The sequence below is a fragment of the Lynx rufus genome, unplaced genomic scaffold (assembly GCF_022079265.1).
Source record: "Lynx rufus isolate CCGP_SWC_20201006 ecotype Redwood Valley unplaced genomic scaffold, mLynRuf1.p SCAF_8, whole genome shotgun sequence".
In the NCBI taxonomy this organism is placed as follows: domain Eukaryota; kingdom Metazoa; phylum Chordata; class Mammalia; order Carnivora; family Felidae; genus Lynx; species Lynx rufus.
This window is the reverse complement of record NW_025814896.1, coordinates 91,011,847-91,038,720: the sequence shown is the minus strand read 5'-3', so window position 1 is coordinate 91,038,720 and position 26,874 is coordinate 91,011,847. Positions and strand designations below refer to the sequence as shown.

The 26,874-nt window shown below is 54.1% G+C and overlaps 4 protein-coding genes across 8 annotated transcripts; 3 read left to right on the top strand and 1 right to left on the bottom strand.

The window, feature by feature from the left end:
- The first annotated feature begins 14 nt into the window (after positions 1-14).
- Positions 15-3,222, top strand: AUP1 (AUP1 lipid droplet regulating VLDL assembly factor). 2 transcript variants are annotated; one of them, XM_047067674.1, is made up of 12 exons: positions 147-313; positions 395-532; positions 612-762; positions 961-1,145; positions 1,383-1,455; positions 1,551-1,624; positions 1,878-1,944; positions 2,046-2,148; positions 2,280-2,399; positions 2,512-2,627; positions 2,813-2,931; positions 3,041-3,222. In XM_047067674.1, exons 1-12 carry the CDS (start codon positions 264-266, stop codon positions 3,075-3,077), a joined length of 1,233 nt encoding a protein of 410 aa, XP_046923630.1. In that variant the 5' UTR covers positions 147-263; the 3' UTR covers positions 3,078-3,222. The 2 variants fall into 2 exon arrangements, with proteins under 2 accessions (XP_046923632.1, XP_046923630.1); XM_047067676.1 differs by lacking the exon at positions 3,041-3,222 and having other exon boundaries at positions 15-313; positions 2,751-2,843.
- A 98-nt stretch (positions 3,223-3,320) lies between these two features.
- DQX1 (DEAQ-box RNA dependent ATPase 1) lies at positions 3,321-10,184 on the top strand. Its single transcript, XM_047067672.1, has 11 exons — positions 3,321-4,361; positions 4,607-4,800; positions 5,187-5,571; positions 5,906-6,139; positions 6,230-6,329; positions 6,433-6,591; positions 6,694-6,885; positions 8,470-8,589; positions 8,762-8,952; positions 9,277-9,467; positions 9,712-10,184. Exons 1-11 carry the CDS (start codon positions 4,125-4,127, stop codon positions 9,866-9,868), a joined length of 2,160 nt encoding a protein of 719 aa, XP_046923628.1. The 5' UTR covers positions 3,321-4,124; the 3' UTR covers positions 9,869-10,184.
- A 385-nt stretch (positions 10,185-10,569) lies between these two features.
- TLX2 (T cell leukemia homeobox 2) lies at positions 10,570-13,396 on the bottom strand. The gene is made up of 3 exons (XM_047067681.1): positions 12,862-13,396; positions 12,230-12,467; positions 10,570-12,084 (listed from the first exon to the last, which is right to left on the bottom strand). Exons 1-3 carry the CDS (start codon positions 13,259-13,261, stop codon positions 11,868-11,870), a joined length of 855 nt encoding a protein of 284 aa, XP_046923637.1. The 5' UTR covers positions 13,262-13,396; the 3' UTR covers positions 10,570-11,867.
- Positions 12,698-21,737, top strand: PCGF1 (polycomb group ring finger 1). 4 transcript variants are annotated; one of them, XM_047067679.1, is made up of 10 exons: positions 12,698-13,053; positions 18,063-18,134; positions 19,479-19,556; positions 19,984-20,089; positions 20,246-20,398; positions 20,570-20,641; positions 20,764-20,869; positions 21,053-21,086; positions 21,184-21,270; positions 21,406-21,583. In XM_047067679.1, the coding sequence occupies exons 2-10, from the start codon at positions 18,111-18,113 to the stop codon at positions 21,544-21,546; spliced, it is 801 nt and encodes a 266-aa protein (XP_046923635.1). In that variant the 5' UTR covers positions 12,698-13,053; positions 18,063-18,110; the 3' UTR covers positions 21,547-21,583. The 4 variants fall into 4 exon arrangements, with proteins under 4 accessions (XP_046923635.1, XP_046923633.1, XP_046923634.1 ...); XM_047067678.1 differs by lacking the exon at positions 12,698-13,053 and adding an exon at positions 21,590-21,737 and having other exon boundaries at positions 17,003-18,134; positions 21,406-21,486; XM_047067677.1 differs by lacking the exon at positions 12,698-13,053 and having other exon boundaries at positions 16,999-18,134.
- The last annotated feature ends 5,137 nt before the right edge of the window (positions 21,738-26,874 follow it).

Here is a 26,874-nt window from a genome sequence, read left to right as displayed (position 1 = left end):
GTGCACGCCGGGACCCAGGATTCCGGGAGGCCAACTCCGCCTCCGCCCCGTGAATGCTGGGAATTGTGGTCCCCGCGGGACGCGAGTTCTGAGGTGGCCCAAGGGCCCGCGAGGCATGCTGGGACCGCTAGCCCTTCCGGGGCGCCTCAAGATTTCGGGTGCCGGCACCCTGGGCGGATGCCCGAAGACTCCACCTTCCCAGGAGCCCCTGCGGCGGGGCGCGAAGATGGCGGCCGTGGTCGAACAGCCCTAAAGCAGCAGCGATGGAGCCTTCCCAGGCGCTGGGGCCGGAGCGGCTCTTTGACTCGCACCGGTAAGAGCCCTGGCGGGAAGAGGTCGGCTCCCGCATCCACTACGGCCTTCGGCGCCCGATCACCCCGCCTCTCGCCCCCAGGCTCCCGGGTGACGGCTTCCTGCTCCTCGCGCTGCTGCTGTACGCTCCCGTCGGGTTCTGCCTCCTCGTCCTGCGGCTCTTTCTTGGGATCCACGTCTTCCTGGTCAGCTGCGCTCTGCCAGACAGCGTCCTTCGCAGGTAACAACCCAGGGATTCCGGGAGGGTCAGGGCTGGGCCCGGCCCGAGGCCGTGAAGTCACCACTGCCTGCGTCCCCAGGTTCGTGGTGCGGACCATGTGTGCGGTGCTGGGGCTCGTGGCCCGGCAGGAGGACTCGGGACTCCGGGATCACCGCGTCAGGGTCCTCATTTCCAACCACGTGACACCTTTCGACCACAACATAGTCAATCTGCTCACCAGCTGTAGCACCGTGAGTGGGGGGCGAAGCCGAGAGTGCCACGGGGCGGTTCCCTGGGGCCCAGCCCAAGGCTCCCCTTTGCCCTCCCAGGTTTCCCTTGGGGACCACGAAATACTGAATCTTACCCCTAATCTCGCTTCTCTACCCCATATGTCAATTTTTCTCACTTCTCAATATTCCTTTTTTGCTTTCTCTTTTTTCCATTTCTAGCCTCTACTCAATAGTCCCCCAAGCTTTGTATGCTGGTCTCGGGGCTTCATGGAGATGGATGGGCGGGGGGAGTTGGTGGAGTCACTCAAGAGATTCTGTGCTTCCACGAGGCTTCCCCCGACCCCTCTGCTGCTATTCCCTGAGGAAGAGGCCACCAACGGCCGGGAGGGGCTGCTGCGCTTCAGGTGGGTGAGCACAGGTATGGGTCTCCAGCTGGGTAGGTGGTCAGGCTTGGGGCCCCTTGAGTTTTCACAGTTTTCAGCCCTGCCCTGTCCATCCTAGTTGATTTCCTTTCTGTTCACTTTTAGTTCTTTCCCCCTCTATCTCTTTATTCCTCATTTATCTACTTGTACAGTTTGACAGTTTTCTGTTCTAAGTAAGGCTGGCTAGAATCCCATCCTACTTTCTCTTCCCTCTTCTAGTTCCTGGCCATTTTCTATTCAGGATGTGGTACAACCTCTTACCCTGAGAGTCCAGAGACCCCTAGTCTCTGTGGTGAGTGTGTGTTGGACAGGGAATCTCTGGGGCTTGGAGGGCAAATTTCCCATTCCTGGCCGAGGCTTAGACCTCCCTTCATGCCCTTCCTTCAGACCGTGTCCGATGCCTCCTGGGTCTCAGAACTGCTGTGGTCACTTTTCGTCCCTTTCACCGTGTATCAAATAAGGTATTAACTGTCTTCTTTTTTGGTGCTGGGAGAAGCTCACCTCTTCCTTGAAGAGGCTGCCTCTTCTTGTCCTTTAGCAGATCTTTTAGTATCAAGATTCTATCACAGAGGCAATACAAAGTGTTTACTATCTCCCCACCCTAATCACAACTGTTCCATGAAATGAAATATCAAAATGGGGAGAGGGTGACACACTGTACCCCAGGTGCACTCAACATGGTCCTGGATTTTTTTATTTTTTTATTTTTTGCAGATGGCTTCGTCCTGTTCATCGCGAGCTAGGGGAGGGGAATGAGGAGTTTGCCCTCCGTGTACAACAGGTGGTAGGGTACACAGGCAGGGTGGAGGTGGAGTTTTTCCTTAAGACTAGAAGGAGGAAGTCTTGCAACCTTAACACTTTCAACCTTCCAATTTTCCCTAGCTGTTGGCCAAAGAATTGGGCCAGACAGGGACACGGCTCACTCCAGCAGACAAAGCAGAACACATGAAACGACAAAGACACCCCAGATTGCGCCCTCCGTCAGGTATATGGTCTCTGTACACAAAGTTTTTTGGGGTTTTACAGCCTATTGTGATTTCCTTCCTATTCCTTGCTAGTCAGCCTCTCCTTCCTCCCAGTTCTCCACTCACCATGTTTCGGATTTCTTTTTTGCAGCCCAGTCTTCTTTCCCTCCCTCCCCTGGCCCTTCTCCTGATGTGCAGCTGGCAACTCTGGCTCAGAGAGTCAAGGAGGTTTTACCCCATGTGCCACTGGGCGTCATCCAGAGAGACCTGGGTATGGGAAAGGGTAGCCTCACACAGGAGACAGGCACAGAGAGGAAAAGTGGGTGGTGAGGGGAGAAGTAGAGCAGGGAAACAGACTCCCTTCTTTCTTCCTCTCTCCCCAGCCAGGACTGGCTGTGTAGACTTGACCATCACTAATCTGCTTGAGGGAGCTGTAGCGTTCATGCCTGAAGATATCACTGAAGGGACCCAGTCCCTTTCCACAGCCTCCGCTCCCAAGGTGAGACCCAGGAAATGGTTAGGTACAGGACTTGGGTGGGTAGGGGCAGTCTTCATACTCCCTTTCCTTGATATCTCTTTTTTGATCCTGAGACCCTAGCACAGTGCCTCTCTTGCAAAGTAGGCATTCGATGCGTGTTTAATGATGATGACTTCGCAAGCCCTCTGACATTGTGATCACCTCAGTTCCCCAGCTCTGGCCTGGTGACCCCTCAGCCCACAGCCCTCACATTTGCCAAGTCCTCCTGGGCCCGGCAGGAGAGCCTACAGGAGCGCAAGCAGGCACTGTATGAATACGCGAGAAGGTGAGGGGCTTAGAGGACAGAGGGCAGGAAGGGGTAGGTTGGAGAAAAGTGGTAATTATAGGGACAATACGACAAAGCCCACACAATGTCTTCTTTCTATGTCTCACAGGAGATTCACAGAGAGACAGGCCCAGGAGGCTGACTGAGCACAGGATGGCACCCAGAGCCGCAGGACGGAGACTGGGGGCAGCCCTCACCCAACTTACAACAGGCTGGAAGGGTGGGTGGTAAAAAGGGAGGGATGGGGCTCCCCCCAAAACCACATTAAATTCAGGGTTTTCACTCAAGGTATATCTGTTGCCTCTCTGGGTCTCAAAAACCTACTGAGCAGGTTCCTTTTTCCTTGGTTTGGGAAGAACATGGGTGAGAGCCTCCTTGTGGGTTTGTGGGAGGTGGTTGAAATCACCTCTTCGTGTCAAGAGATGAGTGATATTAAGGAAGTATAACTGAACGAAAGACCAGCAGCCACTGGACCCTAGCTTGGGTGCTCAGCTCAGCTTTGTGAAGAAACAGCTTGCAAAACTTCAAGTCCCAAGATGCCTTTCACTAACAAGTACAATATACATTGTAGAGTACACATGCTCAGTGTGGTGTCTGGAACCTGTTTTCCTTATAGGCTTCTGACAGGTTAAATAAGGTGGAGCAAATGGCCCCACCCCAAAACCAGTCTAGGGTTCCCATTTAAGCCCAGCCCCAGGGTGGAGCCGGAATTTACCTTTGTACTTCACTCTGGTCTGGGTTGGTGGTGACTGGCTGGGTGGGTCCAGAACTGGCTGCCATCCTGACACGTCTCAGAGCTGCAAGCAGGTTTGAATCCAGGATCCTTGTGGCCCTGTCGCCGCACCCCCCCCCCACCCCAATTCTTGTCCCTTTCTTCTTATTCTCTATCCTTTTCCTCTCGGAGCCTTCCCACAGGATACCACAATTCCTGCTGCCCTGGAGGCCCCCTATGTTAGTCACAGGATTTTTACTACCCGACTACAGGTTAATAGTCCGCTTGTGATAGTACCTCACTTTCAGACTCCGGTCTCCGCGGTTTTGTAGCAGGCAAGAAATGCTGGGAAGGATGGACCCCAGTGCAGTATCACCTGAGGGTACAGGTTAGGGATCAAGGGTGGGAAGATGGTGTAAGTCATTTCATACGAAGCCTTAATCACTGCCCTGCCTTCTGTAGGTACTGCCAGTCAGCCACCATGGCCTCTCGGCTTCTTGGGCTGGCAGAAGAGTCTGGCCCAAGCCCCAGGGAGTCTGAATTGGCTGTGAACCCCTTTGACGGGCTCCCATTCTCTTCCCGCTACTACGAGCTTCTTGAGCAGCGCCGGGCCTTACCCATCTGGGCTGCTCGCTTTATCTTCATGGAGCAATTGGAGAGTAGCCCCTCGGGAGTGGTGTTGGTGTCTGGAGAGCCTGGCTCTGGCAAGAGCACCCAGGTTGGGGGAGATTCTGGGAGTAGAAAAAGGGAGGGGCTAGAGAACTGGTCCTTCCACAGGCGAAGTGGGGGTTGGGCTGCATGGGGTTATTGGGGAGGTGGTCAAAGGGAGACCAGTTAGACTGACCCCAGGGTGGCTGGTGAAAGACCAGGGAACCCCCAAATGAAAGTGGCCACAGCGCCCCAGCACTTCTGACTGAAGTCCTGCATCTTGCTGATTGGTTGTCCTTCCTGTCCCTACCCCAGATCCCTCAATGGTGCGCAGAGTTTGCATTGGCCAGGGGTTTCCAGGAAGGCCAAGTAACTGTCACTCAGCCCCACCCTCTGGCAGCCCTGAGCCTGGCCCTGCGGGTTGCCGATGAGATGGACCTAACCCTGGGTCATGAGGTTGGATACAGCATTCCCCAGGAAGACTGCACTGGGCCGGACACCCTGCTCAGGTGAGGCCTCTTGCAGGCCTGACCCAAATCTAATTCCCCTCACCCAGTAGAAACAAGCCCAGCCCTCTGACATCTCACCATACACTCCCTCAGCCCAGTTCACCCTTTAAATCATGCATGACACAATGCTGAATGAAGCCCTTAACCCCAGCCAGGGACCTCGGACACTCAACCTCACCCTCATCATGAGTCCCACTCTCCCAACTGGAGTACACCTTGTGAACAAAATGTCATCAGTGGGGTTGTGGGTCTCAATACGGGTTCACGGTCTTTTTCTGACCTTATAATCAAAAGCCTAGCCCCCTCCCCCAACAGGAAGTCACTCCCCTGGACTCCTGGAGCTGGTCACTGCCCACACTGACTCCTCCCACTGCCAATGTCAACAGGTTTTGCTGGGACAGGCTGCTTCTACAGGAGGTGGCCTCAACCCGGGGCACAGGAGCCTGGGGCGTGCTGGTGCTGGATGAGGCTCAGGAGCGATCAGTGGCCTCGGATTTGCTCCAGGGGCTACTGCGAAATGCCAGCCTGGGAAACCTTCCAGGGGACTCAAGAGTGGTTGTGGTTACTGACCCTGCCCTTGAACCTAAGCTCCAAGCCTTCTGGGGCAATCCTCCTATTGTGCATGTACCCAGAGGGCCTGGTGCGTGTCCCACTCCTGTATACAGGGACACTGTCCCTACTGATCGAGTGGAAGCTGCCTGCCAAGCTGTGATTGAATTGTGTACGAAGGAGACTCCAGGAGATGTGCTAGTATACCTGCCCAGTGAGGAGGTAAAAATGGGCTGCAGAAGGAGATTCACATGTATGCCGCCTTCCTTTCTGGGGGAGCAATGCTTGTTAGGAACATTGGAGTTATAGTATTTACTATGTTGGGGTCCTTAGGAAAAACTCAAGGACTTCAGGGTAAAGAGGTCTACCACCCCCTTCTTGAATCCATGTTAAGGCAGAGACTGTGGTTCAGTAAATTCCTGAAATTATAACACCCCCAACTTTATGAGTATGTGCATTTTTTCAGAGTGAAAGACCATAGCTTTCATCAGTTTTTCAAAAGGGTTTGTCACCCAAAAAGGTGAGAACTGCCTTAATGCCCCACCCTTCTCTTCAGGAAATTTTGCTGTGCTGTGAATCCTTGTCCAGGGAGGTGGGGCCCTTGGCTCTCAGAGGGCCTCCACCACGAGTGCTGCCCCTTCACCCAGGACATGGCCCAGCTGTTCAGGCTGCATACGAGGACATAGACTTGGGTGCCAGAAAGGTCGTGGTCACTCACTGGCTGGCTGACTTCTCCTTCTCCCTCCCTTCCATCCGACATGTCATTGACTCAGGACTGGAGCTTCGAAGTGTGAGTGAGAGAGATGAGGGGGATGAGGGGGCTAAAGATAGAAGTGGCCCGCTCTGATCTGTCTTGGCCTTGGTTGGGGGGCGGTGACAGGTGTACAATCCTCAGATCCGAGCAGAATCCCAAGTGTTGAGACCAATCAGCAAATGTCAGGCAGAGGCAAGAAGACTCCGGGCAAGAGGGGTCCTACCAGGTAAGAGCCTTTGCCCTTCTGAGATCAAACATGAAAAGTCAACCACACACAAACTCCGAGAAATCTACGGTGGCCTTCTGTCCCAAATCTTTTCTCCCCTCAGGATCCTGCCTCTGCCTGTACCCTAAGTCCTTCCTAGAACTAGAGGCGTCCCCACTGCCCTCACCCAGGGTATGTGAGGAGAATCTGAGCCCCCTGGTGTTACTACTAAAGAGGAGACAGATTGCAGAGCCAGGGGAGTGTCACTTCCTGGACCGGCCTGGTGAGCACCCCTCCTGCCCAAGTCCTGCTGCCTGACCTCCAGGCTCTCCGGGCTCTCCAGGCTCTGAGACTTCCTGCCCTATAAGCCCTGTTTCCTCACCAGCTCCAGAAGCACTGATGCAGGCCCTAGAAGACTTAGACTATCTGGCAGCTCTGGATGATGATGGGAACCTGTCAGACCTGGGAGTCATCCTATCAGAGTTCCCCCTGCCCCCTGAGCTGGCCAAAGCCCTGCTGGCCTCCTGCGAGTTTGACTGTGTGGATGAGATGCTCACCCTGGCCGCCATGCTCACTGGTATAAATCACTTCTGTCTCTGGCTCTTGACACCACTTCAGTCCTTCCCAGCCCTTTCTGATGTTCTGGTGCTCCAAAGGCCAGCCCCATCTCCTATGCTTCCCTTACAGTGCCCAAAATCACAGCCTTAATCACTTATCCTTCTCCTGTCTCGTTAGCCTTTTCCCAATGCTGGTTCTTGCCTCCAACATGCTTAAATCTCTCCTATTATTACTAGAGCTCCACACCCCTCTCCCTCCACACTCTACTCCCCAGCAGCTATACAGAATAACCTCTGTCCCAGTCTGCCTAGTGTGTTCCTGCCCACTGCATCCCAGCCTTAGGCCCGTAGCAACCCTGACAAGTCTCAGCTCAGCAGTGACCTCCCACCCCACCCCCCAGGCCGAATCCACTAAACACTTCTGAGCCCTTCCTTGCTCCTTATGACCTTCTGACACTTGAAAATGCCGACCACTCCCACCTTGAAACTGCCCGCTCCCTAAGCCTCTGTGACCTGCTTCTCTGGGTGTTCATCCTACTTTTCTGGTCATTCCCTTCATCTCTTCCTGGGCTCCTTGTCCTCTGCTTACCCACGGTAAATTAGACCTCCAAGTTCCATCCTTTCCCCTTTTGCCTTCTCATTCCTTGAACTCTCCGAGCAAGTTCATGCACACCCATGGTCTTTAGTGCCATCTTTACACTTAAAATTTCCAAACCTTGTATCTCCCTGGCAATATCATTCTTCTGAATCTTAGATTTATATATCCAACTCCTGATGGACATTTCTACCACAATTGTCCACAGTATCCCAGCCCAGAGCCGAACTCAAGCACTTGCTTAAACCGTTCCCTCACCACCACCACAAAAGCATGCCATCGCCTCTGCAGCTTTACTGCCATCATTCTAGACTAATATTTCTCCGGGTTCTTTCATTTTTATCTCCTAAATGTGTGTGAGTTTTTTAATTCATCTGTTTGTCTCCAAACTCACTATTGGTGCCAGTGTTAGATCCTCATCCCCACTGAGACTGGATTCCTTTAGCCTTCTAACTTGTCAAGTAAACTTCTTCAAACACGTGGACTCTCTTACTTCAAAACTCTTCTCCAACAGCTACTCTTTACCTTCCAGATAGAATATAAACTCATCAGCACAGTACATCCAACCTCTCATGACCTGGCACATACCTGCCTCTCCAGCTTTATCTGCTGCCACTGTGCCACACATGCCATTCTCTCTACCCTTACTAAGTGCTTGCAGTTCTCCAAACAGGCCACATTACTAACGTCTGTGCCTTGCCATGCCCACAGTTCAGACTCTCTGCCCCTTTGCCACTGAGCTAATTCCTAACAAAACTTCAAACATTGGCCCACACACCTGTTGTGCTGATCAAGCTTGCTTATGTCTCCCACTAGACTCTAAACTACTTGAGGGCAGAGACTCTTTCATTATTTACGTTCACTGTCTAATAAAGTTTATAGCACCTAGAAGTTATCGATGTCTTTTGAATACATTTCCCAAAATGGCATTTTACAGCTTTTCACCCTTCCTTCTGTACTGCTATCCTCTCTCATTCCCCAAAATGACCTTCCTTGTTTCTGCCTCCAGCTGCCCCTGGGTTCACCCAGCCTCCACACTGTGCAGAAGAAGCTGCCTTGCGCCGAGCCCTGGAACACACAGATGGTGATCACAGTTCTTTGATCCAGGTGTACGAAGCCTTTATACAGAGTGAGTAGCCCACTCGGCATCTTCTTATAAAATCCCAGATTTTCCAAAGAGGGGAAGCAGTATGCAACCAGCTGGCAGATCTCTATGCCCAGGAGGAGGTGGCCCTTTGACCAAACTCTGGGTTCTCTTGGGGCTCTCTTTGTAGTTGTAGCTGTTCCCTTTCCTCTTTTAGGTGGAGCAGACAAAGCTTGGTGTCAGGCTCGGGGGCTAAACTGGGCAGCATTGTGCCAAGCCCGGAAACTTCGAGGTGAACTCCTAGAACTCATGCAACGAATTGAACTTCCCTTGTCCCAGCCAGCCTTTGGCTCTGAGCAGAATCGCAGAAACCTTCAGAAAGCACTGGTGTCAGGATACTTCCTCAAGGTTAGGGGAAAGAGTTGGGGTGAAGGTCATAAATGGAGCAGAAAGCAGAGGGATCAAAAATTGATTTGCCGTCTCTGAAATTGGAGTCCAGATGATCATTCAAAGGATTTTTAAGAACCAGAAGAAATTTTTGAGGCATTGGAGTACAGGGGGCTATGGGAAATGCCATATGATAGGGACTCTAACACCTAGAGATGATGCTTTACTTTTAATACTCTCGCCACCCTTCCTAATTCTTTCTCAACCCCCTTTTCTTTTTTCTGTTGTCTTCCTCTCCCCCCGCCCCCACCACTCACTCCCTCACTATCTTTGCTTTTCAATGAGGTGGCCCGAGACACAGATGGGACTGGAAATTACCTGCTCCTAACACATAAGCATGTGGCCCAGCTCTCCCCATACTGCTGCTACCGAAGCCGCCGGGCTCCAGCCAGACCTCCACCATGGGTGCTTTACCACAATTTCTCCATTTCCAAAGACAACTGCCTTTCCATTGTTTCTGAGATTCAACCACAGATGTGAGTTCCCTGACACCCCTCCTACGTTGCCCATTCCCCTTCTAGGGGCCAAAATTATGGCTGGGGAGTTAGAGAGCCTTAAGGAGAGGAGGATATCTTAGTGGTTTGTAGTGACATATGATTTGAAGAGGCAGGGTTTGTGGACAGAATGGGAAGTTTAAGAATCTGTATTACAAAAAAAAAAGAATCTGTATTACAAGAGAGGATACAGAAGTCATCTTCTGATTGTGACTCTCTCTGTCAGGCTGGTGGAATTGGCCCCTCCATACTTCCTTAGTAACTTGCCTCCCAGTGAGAGCAGAGACCTCTTGAACCAGCTGAGAGAAGAAATGGCAGATTCTTCAATAGAAAGTGAATCCCCCTCCACCCAAGAGTTTGGAGATGCCTGTGTCCTGCAGTGACTTGCCTAAGGAATGGAACTGAGCTCATCTCAAGGCATTAGATCCCCCTCAGGCTAGCACTAAGGCAGCCAGCCAGATTTAGAAGGCCAAAGGTTAGGGTCAAATGTAAATCCTGGAATCTGAGACTCAAGAAGTGGTGGACCAAGAGTGGAGGGAATTGGGAAAGCCACAGTATACATAAGGTTGGACCCTTTCCTTAGCCTTCTTCTATTTATTGGAGAGTGACTGACATGTCACCGCCAAGCCCCCAACTTATGCCAAACCCATCTTTGTGTGCTTCATTTTGGCCTATAAAAGTTCTTTTTCTATGTGTCAAGTTTGAGTTTTGTTCTGCAGCAGCATACACAACATCCATGAGTTAGAGATGACACAGTATCATCCAACTCCCCCCACAATATCCTCTTGCCTGGTTCCCTCCCGTGGTCAAGACTTGGTGCTGTGACTGACCTAGCTGTCACTACCCTAGAACATGAGCAGTTTGACAACAGTTGGTCTCTGACCCTGCCCAAAGCTCACTTCCCTCTGTCTTACTGCTGCCTCTAGGGGAGGAAGAATGAGAGTGCTGTAAGAAATCAGACAAAAATCTTCCCTTTTCCACATACAACTTAGATCCTGCTCCTTCTTAAACCTCATGGCTGTTGCAACCATCCCCAAACTCTTAACTTTCCATCAATAAGCGTCCCAGCAGCCCCTGGCCCACTCACAAGCTAAAGTCTTTCTAACAACTTCAGGGACATCATGCTTTCCTTTCTTTCCAGCTGAGTGCTCATTCCCTTTTCTTCCTTTGAACTATTAACTTTGATATCCTCCATCATCTTGCACATTGTAAATGTGTTTGTAGAAATTGGTAGAAAGAAAGATTTAATCCTTACAACTCTGCTTTTTTCTCCTCAGAGTGTCCTCCCCTTGGAGAGTCTATCTGTTCTCATCATTCTAGCTCCACGTCTGCATAGATGTCAACCAACCTCCCCCAAAAGCACTTTTCCAGAATGTATTCTCTTTAGGTCTGGCATTTAGTTTTGCCTTCAGAGTTATCTTGCTCCAGTCTTTTCATTCCTCTTTATTATCCACGACACCATTGATCTCCTGGTCCTCTACATTTCCAACCTTGGAATTATCTTTGATTCTTCTCAGATATCCCTACTTATTTGCCAAATTCTGCTCACCCTAACTCCACAGGGCCCATTAATTTTATCCACTGCTCCCCCCTCTCCCCTCTCTGTCCCCATAGGACACCAGAGCCAGATTAGTGACTGTGTCTTTCATGGGGTGTATAAGCATCCGTCTTGCCTGCCGCCCAGGCACGTTGTGAGGCTCAAGGAGGAGGACGGAGTCAGCGGGTTGAACACACACGACAACATGAGGTTCAAAGTCAGGAAGGTATCCTTGGCGATTATTTTACAGTTGAAGAATGAGATGCCCAGTGTGGATAACCCTCTGGTTCCTGTCACAGTCAGTCAGACTCTCACCCTCCAGCACCTCCTCCGTTATACCACTGTCATTGGTGTCTTCTTTCCTTCCATCACACCTTTGGTACAGGCCCAGGCAGTGCGTGCGAGCTGCCGTCCCATCCCAGCACCACCTTGAGCTTGCCCGGTGGGTCCAGAACCCCAGCACTAACCCACCCTCGGAAGAATCCGTAGTCCTCAGGAGAGCAGCTCCCATTGGCCAGCCCTCCCCCTCCCCTCACCTCATTGGCTACCATACTGCAGGTCCCGCCTTCTCGGCTCCTCGGATTCCAGCTGGGGTGCAACCACAGTTGACTGGGAAATGGCGGGAAAGGCCACGTCTAAGCACGGTGCTTCCGTGCAACGCTAGCCTGGGAGCCGGCAGTGGCCCAGGAGCCCTCGACGATAGCCTCAAAGCCAGCCCTTCCTCACAAGCTCCGCTACCACAGAGCCATGGCATGGTCAGCCGCGCGCTCCGTGGCCCTGAGCCCGGCGCTCCACGCGGCGCCTCGGTCCGGAAAAGAGCGCTCGGCGGGTTGGGCAGGCGTCGCTCACACCACCGAGGCGAGCCCAGACACGGAAGCCACCTTGTTGTCCTCGGCCCAGGGCTGTAGGTTCTGCAGCGCAAAGAGCGACGAGTTGTGCAGGCAGAGTGGGTCGGGGGGCAGCGGCGGCCGCAGAGGCCGGGGTAGGGCGTCCTGCTGCAGGTGCAGGAGCAGCCGGCCCGCGCGGTGCCGCTCCGCCTCGCGTTCCTCCGCCGTCTGGCGCCTGTGAAAGTCGAGTCGCGGTGTCAGGCCAGCCCTCGCCCACCCCGCGCCTCATCGTCACCGCCGGGCCCGAGGTGCCTCACCCGCCCCGCGCCTCACCGCCGCTTTGACGCCACCCGCCAGCCGTCGCGCGCCCCGCGCCTCACCGCCACTTGGTGCGCCGGTTCTGGAACCAAGTCTTGACCTGTGCGTCGGTCATGCGCAGGGCCTTGGCCAGCGCTGCTCTCTCGGCCGAGGCCAAGTACTTCTGGCGCAGGAAGCGCCGCTCCAGCTCCAGCACCTGCGAACGGGAGAAGGACGTGCGCGGCTTCTTCCGCTTCGGAGGGGTCCGGTTTTGGTAGGGGTGGCCTATGCGGCGCGTCCCGGAGAAGGGCGAGAGTGCGGCTACAGGGAGGAAGAAAGAACAGGGCAAGGTTTTCAGGGCAGCCCTTCCAGGTGCCCCAGGCTCGGCCTCGCATCAGCAAAGGCCTCCAGACAAGAAAGGGCCTCAGAAGAAATGGCCCTCCCCCTCTGCTAAGGAAGAGACGGCCCCCGGAACTTCATCCTTCCCTCCCCTCAGTGTGGACTGTGGCCTGCAAAGGAGGGCGCGGGCATCGACGGCAGCTCCTACCCCATCGTCTCTCTTAAGCAGCGCGACCACGAGACACAAATTGGGGAAGGATCGCCTGGGTTGATCCGGGCGGGGAGCGTACGGGGAAGTTGAGTTGGAGCAGAACGATCAAAGATGAGGAAAGGGGGTCAGTGTGGGGCAAGACGCTGGAGGGTCGGGCAACCTCACCCGTGAGCCGGTCCTTGGCAAAGCGGCGGCCGCTGTCCATCCAAGGGAAGGTGAGTCCCGCTAGGCCCCCGGCTCCGCCCAAGCCAGAGGGTCCAGGCACCGCAGGGGCACCTCCCGCAGGCGGCGGCACTGGCAGCGGACGATGCGCCGGGACGCGGATCACGCCACCTGGGCCCATGCCGGAGCTGCCAGGTAGGGGGGCCAGCGATCCCGCGGGGCCGTAGCTTGAGGTTCCGTGAAATCCACCCGAGAACGCCACACTCTCCGCATGGCCCTGGCCCGACCGACCGGGGCCTAGGCTGCTCCCGGGGGGTTCCGGGCAGCTCAGGATCTGGTCGATGCCAAAGCTGATTGGCTCGTGGTGCGGGAGGTTGTGCGAGGCCAGGACCGCCGGCTCCATGGGTCCGGGTCAAGGAGGACCGCAGGAGGTTTGGCGGTTGGGGAGGGCGCCCCAGGCAACTCTGGGAGCCCAGCCGCGGAGCGCTGGGGGCGACGGCCTCAGGGGCCCGCGGAGCTGACCGCGGCGGGTCCCCGGGCCCCCCGGGAAATCTTCATGCCTGTGCACGGGGAGTAGCCGCGCCCGTGCCGGCCTCTGCCGGGCGTCGGCGCAGGGACTCGCATCCCGGGGGAGCGCGACCGGCGGGGGCCCCAGGAGTGCCCTTGCTGTCTCTGAAGCTCAGATGGACGCTAGGGTGCCGGGGCCTCTGCCCGAGTGCAGGGTGGAGAGGGTTGGCCGGCTGGGGCTGGGGCAGTGACTGACAGATCAGCACTGGGTGGGCAGTGGGGGCTGGGGGTAGGGCAGGGGCGGGGCCGGACCCGTTAAAGGGAAAGAGACGCCTGTTTGTGCGAAACACGGGGAAGAGTGGCGGGCGGGTATGGTGGGGGTAAGGGGGGAGGTGGCAAGGGTGTTAGGAACCAGGCTCAGCACGGGAGGGGCCAGAGCTTGGGCCGCTGCCCGCTGAGTCAGCCGAGATGCGCACAGCAACTCCATCCTCACCGGCCTCCGCCTTGGGCCTCCTGGGCCTCACCGGCTTCCTCGCAGGTGCCTCCTCCCACAGCCCCCACTCTTCGTCTAGCGATGGGTCCTGCCTGCCAACTCCCGGATTCGTTGTGGCCCCCGCCTAAGTGCCCTCGAAGACCAAATCTCGTTGTGGCTTCCTGGCTGCGATGGGAAGCGGTTGGGGAACAGCGCCGACGAGTTGGAGGCCCGGGAAGAGGACAGGTGTGGGAAGGGAGTGGCAGGGTGCGTCTGGGGGGGCTAGGGCGGGCAACAACCACTCTGGGCCAGCTATCCTGGTGCACCTCCCGGCCTCTCCCATAGGGCCCCTACCTCCTTCCGGGAGCGCCAGCAATTGGTGCCCTGTGTTTCTTAGAATTTCGATTTTCTGAAATCGATGTAGAGCGGACCATTGGCCCAAGCCGGGCCAACTCCAGCCGGTGAGAGCTTGGGGCTGGCGTTCCGCCCCCGACAGGGGACCACCAATGCGGGACTCTGCCCCTCCACTAGGCGCCTAGGAAGTCTATTCTCACACACTTCTCCCCTCCCTCCTCAAAGTCAGGAGGACAAAATCGCCACAGGCGACACATGAGTCCTCACCGAAGCCTTCGGGGGGGATCAGCCGCCTCATTTCCCACAGACGCTACACCCCACCCAAGCCCTAGAAACTGTGCCTGGAGTGTGTCAGAGAAGGGAGGTGGGGAAAAACTGAAGCCGCTTGGTGACCTTATGACCTCTGGCCGCGGACCCAAGAGCTGGGAGTGTGTGAACTCTGCGTCCTTCCCGGGATGGGACCCGGGCCCGGCGGGCCCCCGCGTCGTAGACCCGCCCCCGCCGCCGCCCGGCCCGGTGCAGGCCGCCATAATCGGGTTAGCTGGGTCGGAATTACATTACCTTCCCCGGCCCGCCCCGGCCCCGGGGGGGCCCTGGCGCCTCCGAGCCGGTGAGACTGGGCGCAAGGAGGGGGGTGTTCCTACCATTCTGCGGCGGGTGGGCACCGATGAGCCGCTTGGTCTGCCTTGGACACGTGGTGGCCAAAGGACCCCGCCCTGCTGTGCCAGCCCTAGCCCCTAGACTCCAGCCCACTCTGGATGCTCCGCTCCAGGCTCCAGGCTGCCGGTTACCCGTGTAAGCCGAAATGCCTTCTAAGTCTAGGAAACGGGCTTCCCTGAGAGCACGGATCTTTCAGTTGGTTCTCCAGGATCTCCTGGTAAAAGACTCTGCCCCTCCTTTCTCCCCAGCAGATGGGCTGCAGCCCAGTGCCTGAGGCAGGATGAGGGGTCTTTTCTCTCCAGGGAATTAGGAATGATATTTGGGCATCTGGGCAGGAAGATAAAGAAGAGAAAAAAGGGAGTGGATTTTCCCCCACTAAAGCCACCAGGCCCTGGTGTTCTCAGAAGCCTCAATCTGAAGGGAGTGGACCATGGGGGGAGGCAGGCAGTCGGCATTAATAATATGTAACATCCTCCCCCAATTTCTTGTCCACTTCCACTATGCAGTTTCTTCAGTCCTTTCCCCACCCTGCCAACAGCCCCTTCTGAAAGGTGGGCAGAGGATCCTGCCAATTTGGCAGCTGTGTTGTTATCTTAGTGGAAAAGAGAGCCATTATCACCTCCCCTAGCACCCTTTGCCAGCAGTAGAGAGATGGGGCAACTAGGGAGCATGAAAGTTCTGCTGTCCAGGGAAAACCACCGAGACAGCTTGGGCTGGATCCCCTGAACGAAAACAGAGAGCCTAGGGAGGCAGCAAAGTAAATAAAGACTCTGAGAGGAACTGGCCTGCAGGTTAGGAATCTGGCAGTCCCTTTACCCACTCTAGGGGGTGGGCCTCTGAGGAAAGGGTGGGCACTAATGTGTCTACAATCAAGCTGAATAAATCCTTCTTGAATGAATCAATCAGAGAGGAAGAGGCAACATCGTGCAGACCTGTATACCTGCTGACTGTTCATCCTGCCTTTTGAGGTCAGCACAGATGGCACTGCCTCCCAGAGATGGCCCAACCGAGTCTTGGGCAGGGGAATGGTCACCAACCCAGTAATATATACATATCTTCTGGGGAGTTACAAAAAAAAAAAATTACTGCCTCACTTCAGAAACAATGGGTATCCAATTCTGTCAGCCACAGTCCTAGGAATTTCTCTGCTTGTCTCCACCTCTCTGATCCCAATTCTCTGGGAAAAGTGGTTCCTTTGAGTTTATATCTAGGATGGAGGCCCTGAGGTCAGAACTCCCACCTCCCATACACACTGCTTTGCATCCATCTCCCCATGTCCTACATGCATGCAGGTGGTCCCTAATTCTTCAAGTTGTCAGGCCTTTAAGCTTGCAGCTTCACAGGAAGAGGCACATTCTCAGCCTGTGCCTTTCCTTCCTTTCTGCTTTTTGTGCAGTGTCTTTCCCAGGAGATGGTCCCCACTCCTGTATCATCATTTCTGTCATTAGCTTAGTCCTTCCTACCCCCTGCTGTCTTAGGTCTCTTTTATCTGTACAAGAGAGATTTTTATCTCCAAGAGAGATTCTGTTTTTCTTTTCCCTTGTCCACCCCACCACATACCCACTGCCTCCACTTCCTCACCATTTCTTTTTAAAAATTTTTTTACTTATTTTAAAACTAATCTGTGTGCTCAACCTGGGGCCCGAACTTACAACCCCAATATCAAGAGTCACATGTTCTACCATCAACTGACCCAGCCAGGCACCCCCTCATCATTTATTCTTTTAACTCACCACAACCTGGTTTCACTACACTCTTTTTCAAAGAGCTCCTATGTCCATATTGAGGACTTCTCTGACATGTTTTACTCTCTGGCTCACCAACTGTTTCTTGAAATGTCCCTTTTGGTTTATGTAATATTGTCTTAGTCTACTTCTTTTTTTTTTTTTTTAAATTTTTTTTTTCAACGTTTATTTATTTTTTTGGGACAGAGAGAGACAGAGCATGAACGGGGGAGGGGCAGAGAGAGAGGGAGACACAGAATCGGAAACAGGCTCCAGGCTCCGAGCCATCAGCCCAGAGCCCGACGCGGGGCTCGAACTCACGGACCGCGAGATCGTGACCCGGCTGAAGTCGGACGCTTAACCGACTGCGCCACCCAGGCGCCCCATGTCTTAGTCTACTTCTTTAGATTTTCATAATCAATGCTTATGTTTTTTCTCCACTGACTTTGGTTTTTCCACTGAAGACTGGGCATTCTCAGATCTCTGACTTCAGCTTTCCCTCTCTCTACATCTGCTCAGGTTTCACCCATTCTAACAGTCCCACCTATTATATCCACCCAGAAAACTCACAGATCTCCATCCTTGGCTCTGACACTTGTTGTGTTCCAGCCTTTCTGTCCTAACCTTCTGGCCAGTTCTGCTTGCCTTTGCTGCAGCCACCTTAAAGTCCACCAGGCTGGGGGACATGCTCCCCTTGCAAGCTCCCCGCTCACTCCCTCCTATAATGCTTTCTTTTGAAATATTTCAGATACAGCCCTTCCTTTCCATTTCCACTGATAAAACCCTAATCTAGGCCATCATCACCACCACCTATATCCATTCATTTGTTAATCTAGAAAATTTTGATTGAACACCTACCATGCACCAGACACTGGAGATATAGCTGCAGACATAACAGAAAAAAAAAAAAATCCTGCCACAACAAAGCTTATGTTCTAATGGGGGAGGCAGGTAAAACAAAAGACGATATATATTGAATAACAATAAATGCTAAGAAGAAGAAGAAAAAAAAGCAAAGAAAGGGGAGGAGTGAAAGGGTGGGGGTTGTGATTTATCTAAAGTGATCACAGAAGACCTCACAGAGTAAAGACCTGGAAGAAAGGAGCCATTTGGACATCTGAGCATTTCAAGTTGGGGATAATGCAAGTATATCTTGGTGTTATCTGTGCAACAAACAGTGAGGGGTCCAGCATGGCTGGAGAGACGGAGTGATTTGGAGAGACCATGCAAAGCCTTGAAGGATTGTAAGGACTTGGGCTTTTATTCTGAAAAAGAAAGCTATTGGAATTTTAAGGAAAAGACACCTGATTTTTTAGTTTTATTTTTAACAGGTTTCTTAGGGTAAAACTAACATACAATAAACTGCACATATTTAAAGTGTACAAAAGTGTATGTATACACACATGAAACCACCACAGATAATAAACATATCCATCAACTCAAAAACTTAACTTATATCCTTTTTTATTCATATGGAAACGTGGAAGCAAGGAAAGCAGGCAAGAAGCCACTGCAATCAATCATCCAGAGGACAGATGATGGTATCTTGGACCAGGGAGGTAAGCAGTGGACGTAGTGAGAAGGGGTTAATTAAAAAATCACTAATCTCATCACTTTTTGCTGCTTTATCCACTCCAATTTACTAGAAGATAAATGAGCAAAATACTTCTTTCATAGAATAATTCCCTCCCTTCAAAAAAAAAAGGTCTGCTAGCTCCCTATTGCCCTCAGGCTAAAGTCCCAGCTCCATTAGGCCCTGTTTCTATCACTACTCCCACATCCACACCTCTGCCTCTTTCCTTTTCCTCTCCCTGGTCAATCCCTTCGAATCTGCCTTTCTTTTCTATTTCCACCACACTTCTTATCCAGGCACCCCACCCCCATTCTCTGAACTGTGACCACCCAAAGTCCCACTTCTTCCAGAAAGCCTTTGGTGGTCTCCATTGGGGTCTCTCCCTTGATTCTCCAACTGCACTTGACGCTAATACTTCACAGTAAACTTATCCTTGGTTTTTAATCCCACTGGAAGTACCTAAGGATGGCAGTGCACACGGTCTAGAGCTCCTGCGTCCTCTCCAAGTACGGGACTGGGCCTATGCTACTGCAGGCGCTCGCTGCTTCAGCGTGTCTATGTGCGGTAGTGTCCTAGTCCTCCTCCCCTCCTCCTTCGGCATCTGCTCTGCATTAGTCTGTCCCAGGCCTCCGCAGGCGCCGATGATTGAATCATCATCATTAACCAGGGTCTGCCCCCCCCCCACTCGCCGCCACCACAAGCCCCGGCGGCAGGGGAGGATGGTGGGGGGGCGGGGGACGGAATAAGATCACTACCAAGTCCCTGGGGGTCCCTCCCTCCCCGCCACCCTCTCCGCCACCCTCTCCGAGACTCCGCAAAGCCCCGAGAAAATCCCGCCGGGAGCCGGGAGAAGGCCTGCCATCCAGACGAAGCTCCGTAACGCGTACGCGTCAGCCGACGAGGGCGACTTTATGAGGAGAGGACCCGGGAGGGGCTTCTTTAGCGGGGTCGTGGTCACAGGAGATAGACGACCCTAAGCGGCGGCTGGCAGAGACCGCCGGGCCCTTTGGGGTAGAAGGGGATAGTCTTTTCAGGCTCCAAAAGTTAGTCCCGCGGTCGAGTAGGGTCTATTATGATGATTACTACAAGAGGTCAATGAGATAGGACCCCCTCCCCACGCCCCCCCACTCCCTAATTACGGATTGAGGAGGGGGAGGGGCCAGTGAGGCTCAGGTGAGCACACGGGGAGAAAGGGACATGGGCGGGGCCTTACAGAGGGTCAACGAATCCGAAAAGACCTAAGCCCTCGTTGCTGGGCGACAAGTCCCGCCCCGCAGGCGGCACCGGAAGTGGCAGGCCGGGATCAGCCTTTAAGATGGCGTCTCCTCAGGGGGGCCAGATTGCGATCGCGATGAGGCTTCGGAACCAGCTCCAGTCAGTGTACAAGATGGACCCGCTACGGAACGAGGTGCAGGGGCGGCGGGGTTACTGCTGTGGTCGGCTAGCGGTGCGAACTGGGGCCGGCTAGAGGACGGGCGGTGGCTGGCCCGGCGCCCAGTGCGCCTGCGCAGAGACAGGGTGCCCAATGCGCCTGCGCGATTGCGATCGGGTTGCCAAACTCCGAGCTAGGACGCTTGCGCATTGTGCCGCCCACGTCGTGTAGTCTCCCCTGGGAAAGGAAGGTCGGGCGAGTCCACGGGAAGGGAGCCCCCGCTGTGCGCGGAGCCCCCTGCTGGGCGGAGGGGGAGTGTCAGCTCCCGGGAGCTAATCCCTTGCGGATCGTGCAGGGTGCGAGGCTTGGCCTTGGAGTGTGATGAAAGAGGCATTTTCGCAGCTGGGAAGGCGTATGATTTGGCGTTGGAGGGAATGGTTGGTGACGGGCGGTGTGTCCGCAGGAGGAGGTCCGAGTAAAGATCAAAGACCTGAATGAACACATCGTCTGCTGTCTGTGCGCCGGCTACTTCGTGGATGCCACCACCATCACAGAGTGTCTTCATACTTGTGAGTGCCCTGGACTCTGTCTGGTCCTTCAGGCCCTAGTCTCCTCCAAGCTAGTTGCCAGGCTTTTGGCCGCCTGCCCCAACCACCCAGACACCCCACCCAGCCCGTGAATCCCATTCCCAGAGAGACTAAGAGTCTGCTTTTTCCTTCCTGCAGTCTGCAAGAGTTGTATTGTGAAGTATCTCCAAACCAGTAAGTACTGCCCCATGTGCAACATCAAGATCCACGAGACACAGCCACTGCTCAACCTCAAACTGGACCGGGTCATGCAGGACATCGTGTACAAGCTAGTGCCTGGCTTACAAGACAGTGAGTGACCAACCTCACTTTGAGGGGTCTCTGGAGGACTGATGCTGGGTGGCAGCTTGAGATGACAAAGGCTTTGGTGGGAATCATGTAGGTAAAGAGGTTGACAGCCGGAGAGGGACAAAGTATGAGGGAGGGCTAATATTTACTTCCCACACCCCCCCTCCCTTCTAGGTGAAGAGAAACGGATTCGAGAATTCTACCAGTCCCGAGGCTTGGACCGGGTCACCCAGCCCAGTGGGGAAGGTATGTCCCTTGGCAGCAGGAGGGTAAGGTAAACCCCCCAGAGCATTTCTCCTGCCCAGTTTTTCTCTCTGGGGAAAAAGGAGTATGGAATCTGTGCCACTCTCCTTACTACTCTTTCTTAGAGCCAGCCCTGAGCAACCTCGGCCTCCCTTTCAGCAGCTTCGACCACTCTAAAGCCCACTACTATCGATATGATGAGCAGCTGAGTCTATGCCTGGAGCGCCTGAGGTAAGGGTCAGGTCATAAATTGTCTGATGTGACAATGTCAGTGACCCAAAACCTGGGAGGGGCTTGGTGAGAGGGTGAGCAGTGAGGGGGAGTATCTCTTCCCTTGAAGAGAGTATACCATGGCTCTTGGTGAGGGACAGGGGGAAAGATAGGGCTCCTAACCTGTGTCTGTTTCCCTCCTAGTTCTGGGAAGGACAAGAATAAAAGCATCCTGCAGGTGAGAGGGGCTGAGGGGAGGGCCTCTCTGAGGACTCACCTCCCCATTGCCCCTCCCTCACACACCTTGTCCTCTTGCCTTCCCTCCCTATCCCCAGAACAAATATGTTCGATGTTCTGTTAGAGCTGAAGTTCGTCATCTCCGAAGGGTCCTATGTCACCGCTTAATGCTAAATCCCCAGCATGTGAGTATTCCCACAGCCAGTGTTTGGGGGAAAGGGAGGAGCTCAAAGGGAGTTCACAGAGTCTGTAGTGGACCAGGGCAGTTCTTGACCTGCATGAGAGAGGGGTTTCTAAAACTGTCCCCATCTCCCTCCTAGGTACAGCTCCTTTTTGACAATGAAGTTCTCCCAGATCACATGACCATGAAGCAGATATGGCTCTCCCGCTGGTTCGGCAAGGTGAGCCAGGGCCGAGGCAGTCCTCAGGGCAGGGATGTGCTGAGGGGGCCTTTTGAGTAAGAATGCTCCCACCGACTGCTTCTTCTGCTTGTTTTCTCCTTAGCCATCCCCTTTGCTTTTACAATACAGTGTGAAAGAGAAGAGGAGGTAGGGGCCAAGCCCCCACCACATCCCTGTCCCTTTCCCTCCCCAGATATTTATGTGAAATTAACTGCGGCTTTATTTTTTGAAATAAAAACTTTAAAAAAGCATCTTTTCTCTTCCTTCCACCTATGCGTGCTTTGTTCTGTGTCCTGCTTCCCTTAGAAGTTCTCTGAGTTTCATCATGAAAGAGGGCCTCTCTCTGTCCCTTGCCCCTCAGTGAATTGCCAAAGGAGAAGGGTAGAGGACTCTATACATGTAAAATTCAGAAGGTGAGCTAAGTGGAACCAGGCTACCCATACCAGCTCTTGTGTGGGGTGTGTGTGTGTGTGCGTGTGTGTGTGTGTGCGTGCGTGTGTGTGCGCGTGTGTGTGTGTAGGTAGGGAAGGCTTTCTGGAGGGGAGCTGTCACTCTACTTGAGTGTTGCAGCATATGCTACAAACTTGAGTGGAGGTGTCTTGATTCAAGAGTAGGGCTAGGGTTGGACAGTGGCCACTGAAGGACTGAAGAAGAGTGCTATTTTAAAGGAAAAAATCAAAGAATTGCACTATGGAAGGAATCGAAAAAAAAAAATTGCGGGGTGGGACACAGGGAGAACAAGGGTGTTGAGTTGGAGACATGGTTGTCCTTCAGGTACCCGGACTAGGTGAAGCAAGGATGAGGAGAGGGAACTAGTGTCCAGCAGAGCAAAGGCAGCTTCAAGTAACAAGAGGGAAGCAGCAAGGCTGTTAACTCCCTTGATTAATTCAGCAAACATCCCTTTTTTATAGGAGCCCAGCCATGAGCCTTAGGCTCTGGAAACAAACTTAGCTAGTCTTCCTGTTCTATGACCTCTTAGTGGGGTAGTCAGAAACTTGCCTGACTGGGCCAATAACAGATGGAGGAGAAAGCAAGTTCCTGAAGGAAGCTAACAGGCTGTGGCTGAATCTGGGACAAGTGGGAGGGAGCAAGCAGCATAAATTGTGGCCAGAACTCAAGTTGAAACCTAAATCTTACACTGGCCTAAGTCTGACTCCCATGAGTTCAAAGGGGTCATTGTGCCTAGCTGGTGAGGGCTGAAGGCACGGAGCTCCCAGGGATAGAGATGAGGTGGCAGAAGACTTGGGAGGAGGTGTACAGTGAAGGAGGTCTGAACTGGCTGAGAGAGCCTGAGACTGGGGCGGGGGTTAAAGGGACTGGGCATAGCAACCAGTGCACGGTGGACCTGGGCTTCCCTCCACACAGATGAAACTTGTAGACCATGAGAAAAGCACAATGTGGGGAGGCTGCAGAAAGCAAGAGCCCTCAGGTGTGAGGGGCAGGCAACAAGCAAGAGGGTGGGGACATTGCAGAACAACCACCCTGACAGAATCTCCAAGATTCCCCATGCCTCCCATGTTTCGAGCTGCATGCCTGGAATGCTTGTCCCCCTATGCCCATACTCAGCTGTCTTTTCAAGGTCCAAGTGTCACTTCCTCCAGAAAACCCTCTCTCTGCCAGGACCCGGGGTTTTCCATTCCTTTGCATCAGCCTCTACACCAACATATATCTAGGGATTTGGGATTCATTATATCTATCTCAGGGCTCCCCCGTCTCTTCCGGGGACTCCATGCCCACTCAAGCAGCCACACTGAGGCTGTTCTCAAAGAGTTTGTCGGTGAAAGGGCATTTTCTTTTCTTTTTTTTAATGTTTATTTTGAGAGACAGAGTGTGCTTGCAAAACAGGAGGAGGGGCAGAGAGAGGTAGAGAGAATCCCAAGCAGGCTCTGGGCTGACAGCGAGGAGCCACAAGTGGGGCTTCATCTCACCGACTATGGGATCATGGCCTGAGCCTAAATCAAGAGTCGGAGGCTAAACCAACTGAGCCACCCCTGAAAGGGCATTTTCAAGGAATGACTCACCAGGGAGAGGTTTGGACTTGGGGGGAAGGAGGTAGAAACGTTCCTGGGGACTTTTCAGGTCCTAAGTGGCTGCAGGAGGAGTTGGGGAGTAGCTTGGGGCTTGGCAGGAGCTTGGCGTCAAAAAGGCCCAGTCAGAAGATAAGGCTGACTTAGGGACCAAGCCTCAGGGTGAGGCTTTTGACAAGGCATGGTTTGAGGCCAAGGAGCAGTAGAAGGTGCTCAGGACAGGATCTGGGATGTCGGCCCAGTGGCGGCCTCGCCAGGGGCCCAGCAGAACCTTCTTTTTGTCTGTCAGCGGTGGTGGCAGAGGCAGCTGTGGTGAGTCTCCCGAGGTGGCTGACGCAGGCCAGCTGCGGGCTCTGCGCCACACAGACCCTGTGCGCCTCAGGTCACGATCTGCGCCACGGGGTGAGGGGTGGGGGTGCAGAATCAAGCCCAGGGTTCTCTTGGGCTGCGCGACCCAGAACGCGCTCCTTGCCTTCAAAGAGGCGGCCGCAGGGCAGTCCCAGCGCGCAGCCGGCCCACTCCCGGGCGCCCTTGACCTCGCTGTGCTTCCGGTGGTGGGAGGGAGCGGGGGCATCAGTACTCACGGGCAGGGCCCAGCCGGCATTGCCCCTGCCGCTTCCGTTTCCGCGGTCCACTCTCACCTGGGGGAAGGGAGCACCGAGATTTGCGCCCGCCCTTGGCACAGGAGAGAACAGGTCCCTCTTAGCCCGGGCAGTCTGTCCCCGGCCCGGGGTGGGCGGGAAAGGAGGGAAAAGGTACTTCACTGGTAATGGAGCAGGGGGTCTCGGTGTGCGTGTGTGTGTGTGTGTGTGTGTGTGTCCCGCCGCTCCCCCAGCTCGGCTGGCACGCCCCCAGAGCTCTTTATGAGCCGGCGGAAAGGGCCAGAAAGGGCTCACAGACCCAAGCAAGGCCCTAGAAGAAACGAAACTAAAGTGGAAGTGTCTGAGTCGGTTCATTCAACGTTTTCTGAAAGAGAAAACAACCCTTGAAGTGTGCGAGACGGACTGCCGCTCCGCCCCTCGCCCCTCCGCCGCGAGTTTCCTCCCTCAACGCCCACCCCGCTCTCACTAACGGACTTCCCTAAGGGTGGAAAGGGGCGGGCAGGCACCTCTCCGAGACTGGCCTTCATCCGTCCACTGCCCTGAGGGGGTTGTTCAGAGGATCCCCAATCACAGGATTCAAAGGAGTGCGTGGAGAGGGAAATTCGGAGACTAAAGGTTGTTTATTGAACAACTAAGATTGTGCCAAGAGAGGCAACAATCTGGGGGGTGGAGGGCTGGGTAAAGGAACCCGCTAGATGGGAGGCTGAGATGGGCAATGTGGGTGAGAGGTGCAGTGTCACGGAATGAGAGATAAGGTAGGGACGACGAGGAAAGGGAAATCTGAAAAGAGATGATGCGCAGAGGTGTGAGAAAGCATCCTTAAAGGAGAATGGAGGCTCCTTCCCCAGGGAGTGAAAGTCGGAATGTGGGGATCTCTACAAGGAGGAGGAGCAGAGGACCCCAAATGTCTGAAAGGACAATAAGGGGAATCCGTGGAGGTGGGAGACATGAGGGGTTGCTGGAGAATGCTGAGAAAGGAAGACTATCAGAACGGGGTGGGGGGGGCCGGGGTTGGAGGGGGGCTGCGGAAAGGTCCTGTCTGTGGATCACTCTGTGAAGGTCCAGGACAGGAAGGGTTGGGCCTTGGGGGTGGAGGGTATATGGGGGGTGAAGGCTACAAGACAACTGATGCAGCACCCCCTTCCCATCCAGCCCAGAACCCAAGTTTAATCTCTTAATCTCCCTCATTAATCATTCACCCTCCTCCTACCCTCCCCCCAACATGGGGATCGGGTTTCTCCCCAGCTCAGGTTCCAGAGGCATTGCTGGAGAAGTCCCCTCCTGTGCCCCCCCCCTTGTCTGGACTAGTCCCTGGCCGCTGGGACAGCCTTAGGGCTCTGCTGTCAGCGGCCTCCTCCCTTTACTAGTCTCGCCTTCTCTTTCATCCCCCAAGTGGGGACCTCCCAACCCCGCTGTCATCGAACCCCATTACCTGAGCCTGGTTGCAGTTTGCAGGGGGGGTAGATAGGTGGGAGGGATAGAAAGGGCAAATGCCCTTCAGGAGAGAGGGCACTCCTCACAAACATACTAGTAATTGAGAGCAGAGGAAGAGATGACATAAAAGCTACACAGAGGAGGCTTGTAGTGTCTGTTTGGTGACAGGCATGGGACATGAGCTAGGCAGTTCCTGCAGCTTCCTGGGACCCTCTTTAAAAGCAGATTAAGTCTGGGGCACCTGGGTGGCTCAGTTAAGTGTCAGACTTCAGCTCAGGTCATGATCTCACAGTTTGTGAGTTCGAGCCCCATGTCAGGCTCTGTGCTGACAGCTCAGAGCCTGGAGCCTGCTTTGGATTCTGTGTCTCCCTCTCTCTCTGCCCCTCCCCTTTTCATGTCTGTCTGTCTCTCAAAAATAAATAAACATAAAAAAAATAAAAGCAGATTAAGTCAAACCACCAGCATGGTTCAGAGGACTGGGGCCTCCAGCCATGAGGTTCTCTCTTGGCCTCCCTCCGCCTCCTACCATTAATAACCAATTAACAAGATCCTGAGGCATCTCAGTGTTCTGCTGTGGCCTAGCTCTGTTCTTAGACCAATCAGTGGGCCATTGGGCTGTGTTGCTCAGGCTGCCATGAGGGTACTATGCAAGTGTCTGTGTGTGTCTGGGGGATGGGAGGGGTCACTGGAGGGAACTCATTACCAAGAAGACCCTGTGTTTCTCCATCTTTGGGAGGCCAGGTTAGTGCCTCCGGCCAGGTGAGGGTTCCTCACCCCCATTATCTTTGGCCCAGGGGCCTTAGGTCTCTCAAGCTCTGTTTAGGGCACCTCAACGGCAGGCTCCACTTGCCCCAGGGAATAGGCACAGAGGATCTTCGCACAAATGGTGGGAGGTGCAGAGGTCTACAGAGAAGGTGACATAATGGACACCCCAGGAGGGACTTCTTGGCACTGTGGGAAGAAACTTGAAGAATCCCATAGAAGCAAGTTCCTCAGGAACGGTGAGCTCCTCAGGAGTGGTGGGGCTTCTCTGCCTCTGGGCTGTGAATCCCCTTGCCTTGTTGGGCCTCCACTGGTGGAGCAACCACTGTTCCAGAGCTGCCTTCTTCCTACAAAGGACAGCTGTAGGGCGCTCACTCAGGTGTGAGCCCAGGACTGGAATAGGTGTGGGAGAAAAGAAAGAAAGGACACAAATAAAATAGGAATGAATATCCCAGACCTTAGGGTTTGTCCCTGAGCTGGCAGGGGTTTCTGTCCCAGGATCTGGTTGGGTCCATGAAGTCTGACCTGCAAGTCACTTTTCTATGGGGAGTGACCAGTGGCCC

Bases quoted from the DNA above. Each gene is read 5' to 3' on its own strand.
- AUP1 (XM_047067674.1), top strand. From the start codon at position 264: ATGGAGCCTTCCCAGGCGCTGGGGCCGGAGCGGCTCTTTGACTCGCAC. The intron at 314-394 runs GTAAGAGCCCTG...TCTCGCCCCCAG, and splicing joins CGGCTCTTTGACTCGCACCG to GCTCCCGGGTGACGGCTTCC. The intron at 2,149-2,279 runs GTATATGGTCTC...TCTTTTTTGCAG, and splicing joins CAGATTGCGCCCTCCGTCAG to CCCAGTCTTCTTTCCCTCCC.
- DQX1 (XM_047067672.1), top strand. From the start codon at position 4,125: ATGGCCTCTCGGCTTCTTGGGCTGGCAGAAGAGTCTGGCCCAAGCCCC. The intron at 5,572-5,905 runs GTAAAAATGGGC...CCTTCTCTTCAG, and splicing joins TATACCTGCCCAGTGAGGAG to GAAATTTTGCTGTGCTGTGA. The intron at 8,953-9,276 runs GTTAGGGGAAAG...CTTTTCAATGAG, and splicing joins TGTCAGGATACTTCCTCAAG to GTGGCCCGAGACACAGATGG.
- TLX2 (XM_047067681.1), bottom strand. From the start codon at position 13,261: ATGGAGCCGGCGGTCCTGGCCTCGCACAACCTCCCGCACCACGAGCCA. The intron at 12,468-12,861 runs GTGAGGTTGCCC...TCCTCCCTGTAG, and splicing joins TGCCAAGGACCGGCTCACGG to CCGCACTCTCGCCCTTCTCC. The intron at 12,085-12,229 runs GTGAGGCGCGGG...CGACTTTCACAG, and splicing joins AACCGGCGCACCAAGTGGCG to GCGCCAGACGGCGGAGGAAC.
- PCGF1 (XM_047067677.1), top strand. From the start codon at position 18,048: ATGGAAACGTGGAAGCAAGGAAAGCAGGCAAGAAGCCACTGCAATCAA. The intron at 20,090-20,245 runs GTGAGTGCCCTG...TCCTTCCTGCAG, and splicing joins CACAGAGTGTCTTCATACTT to TCTGCAAGAGTTGTATTGTG. The intron at 20,642-20,763 runs GTATGTCCCTTG...ACTCTTTCTTAG, and splicing joins CACCCAGCCCAGTGGGGAAG to AGCCAGCCCTGAGCAACCTC.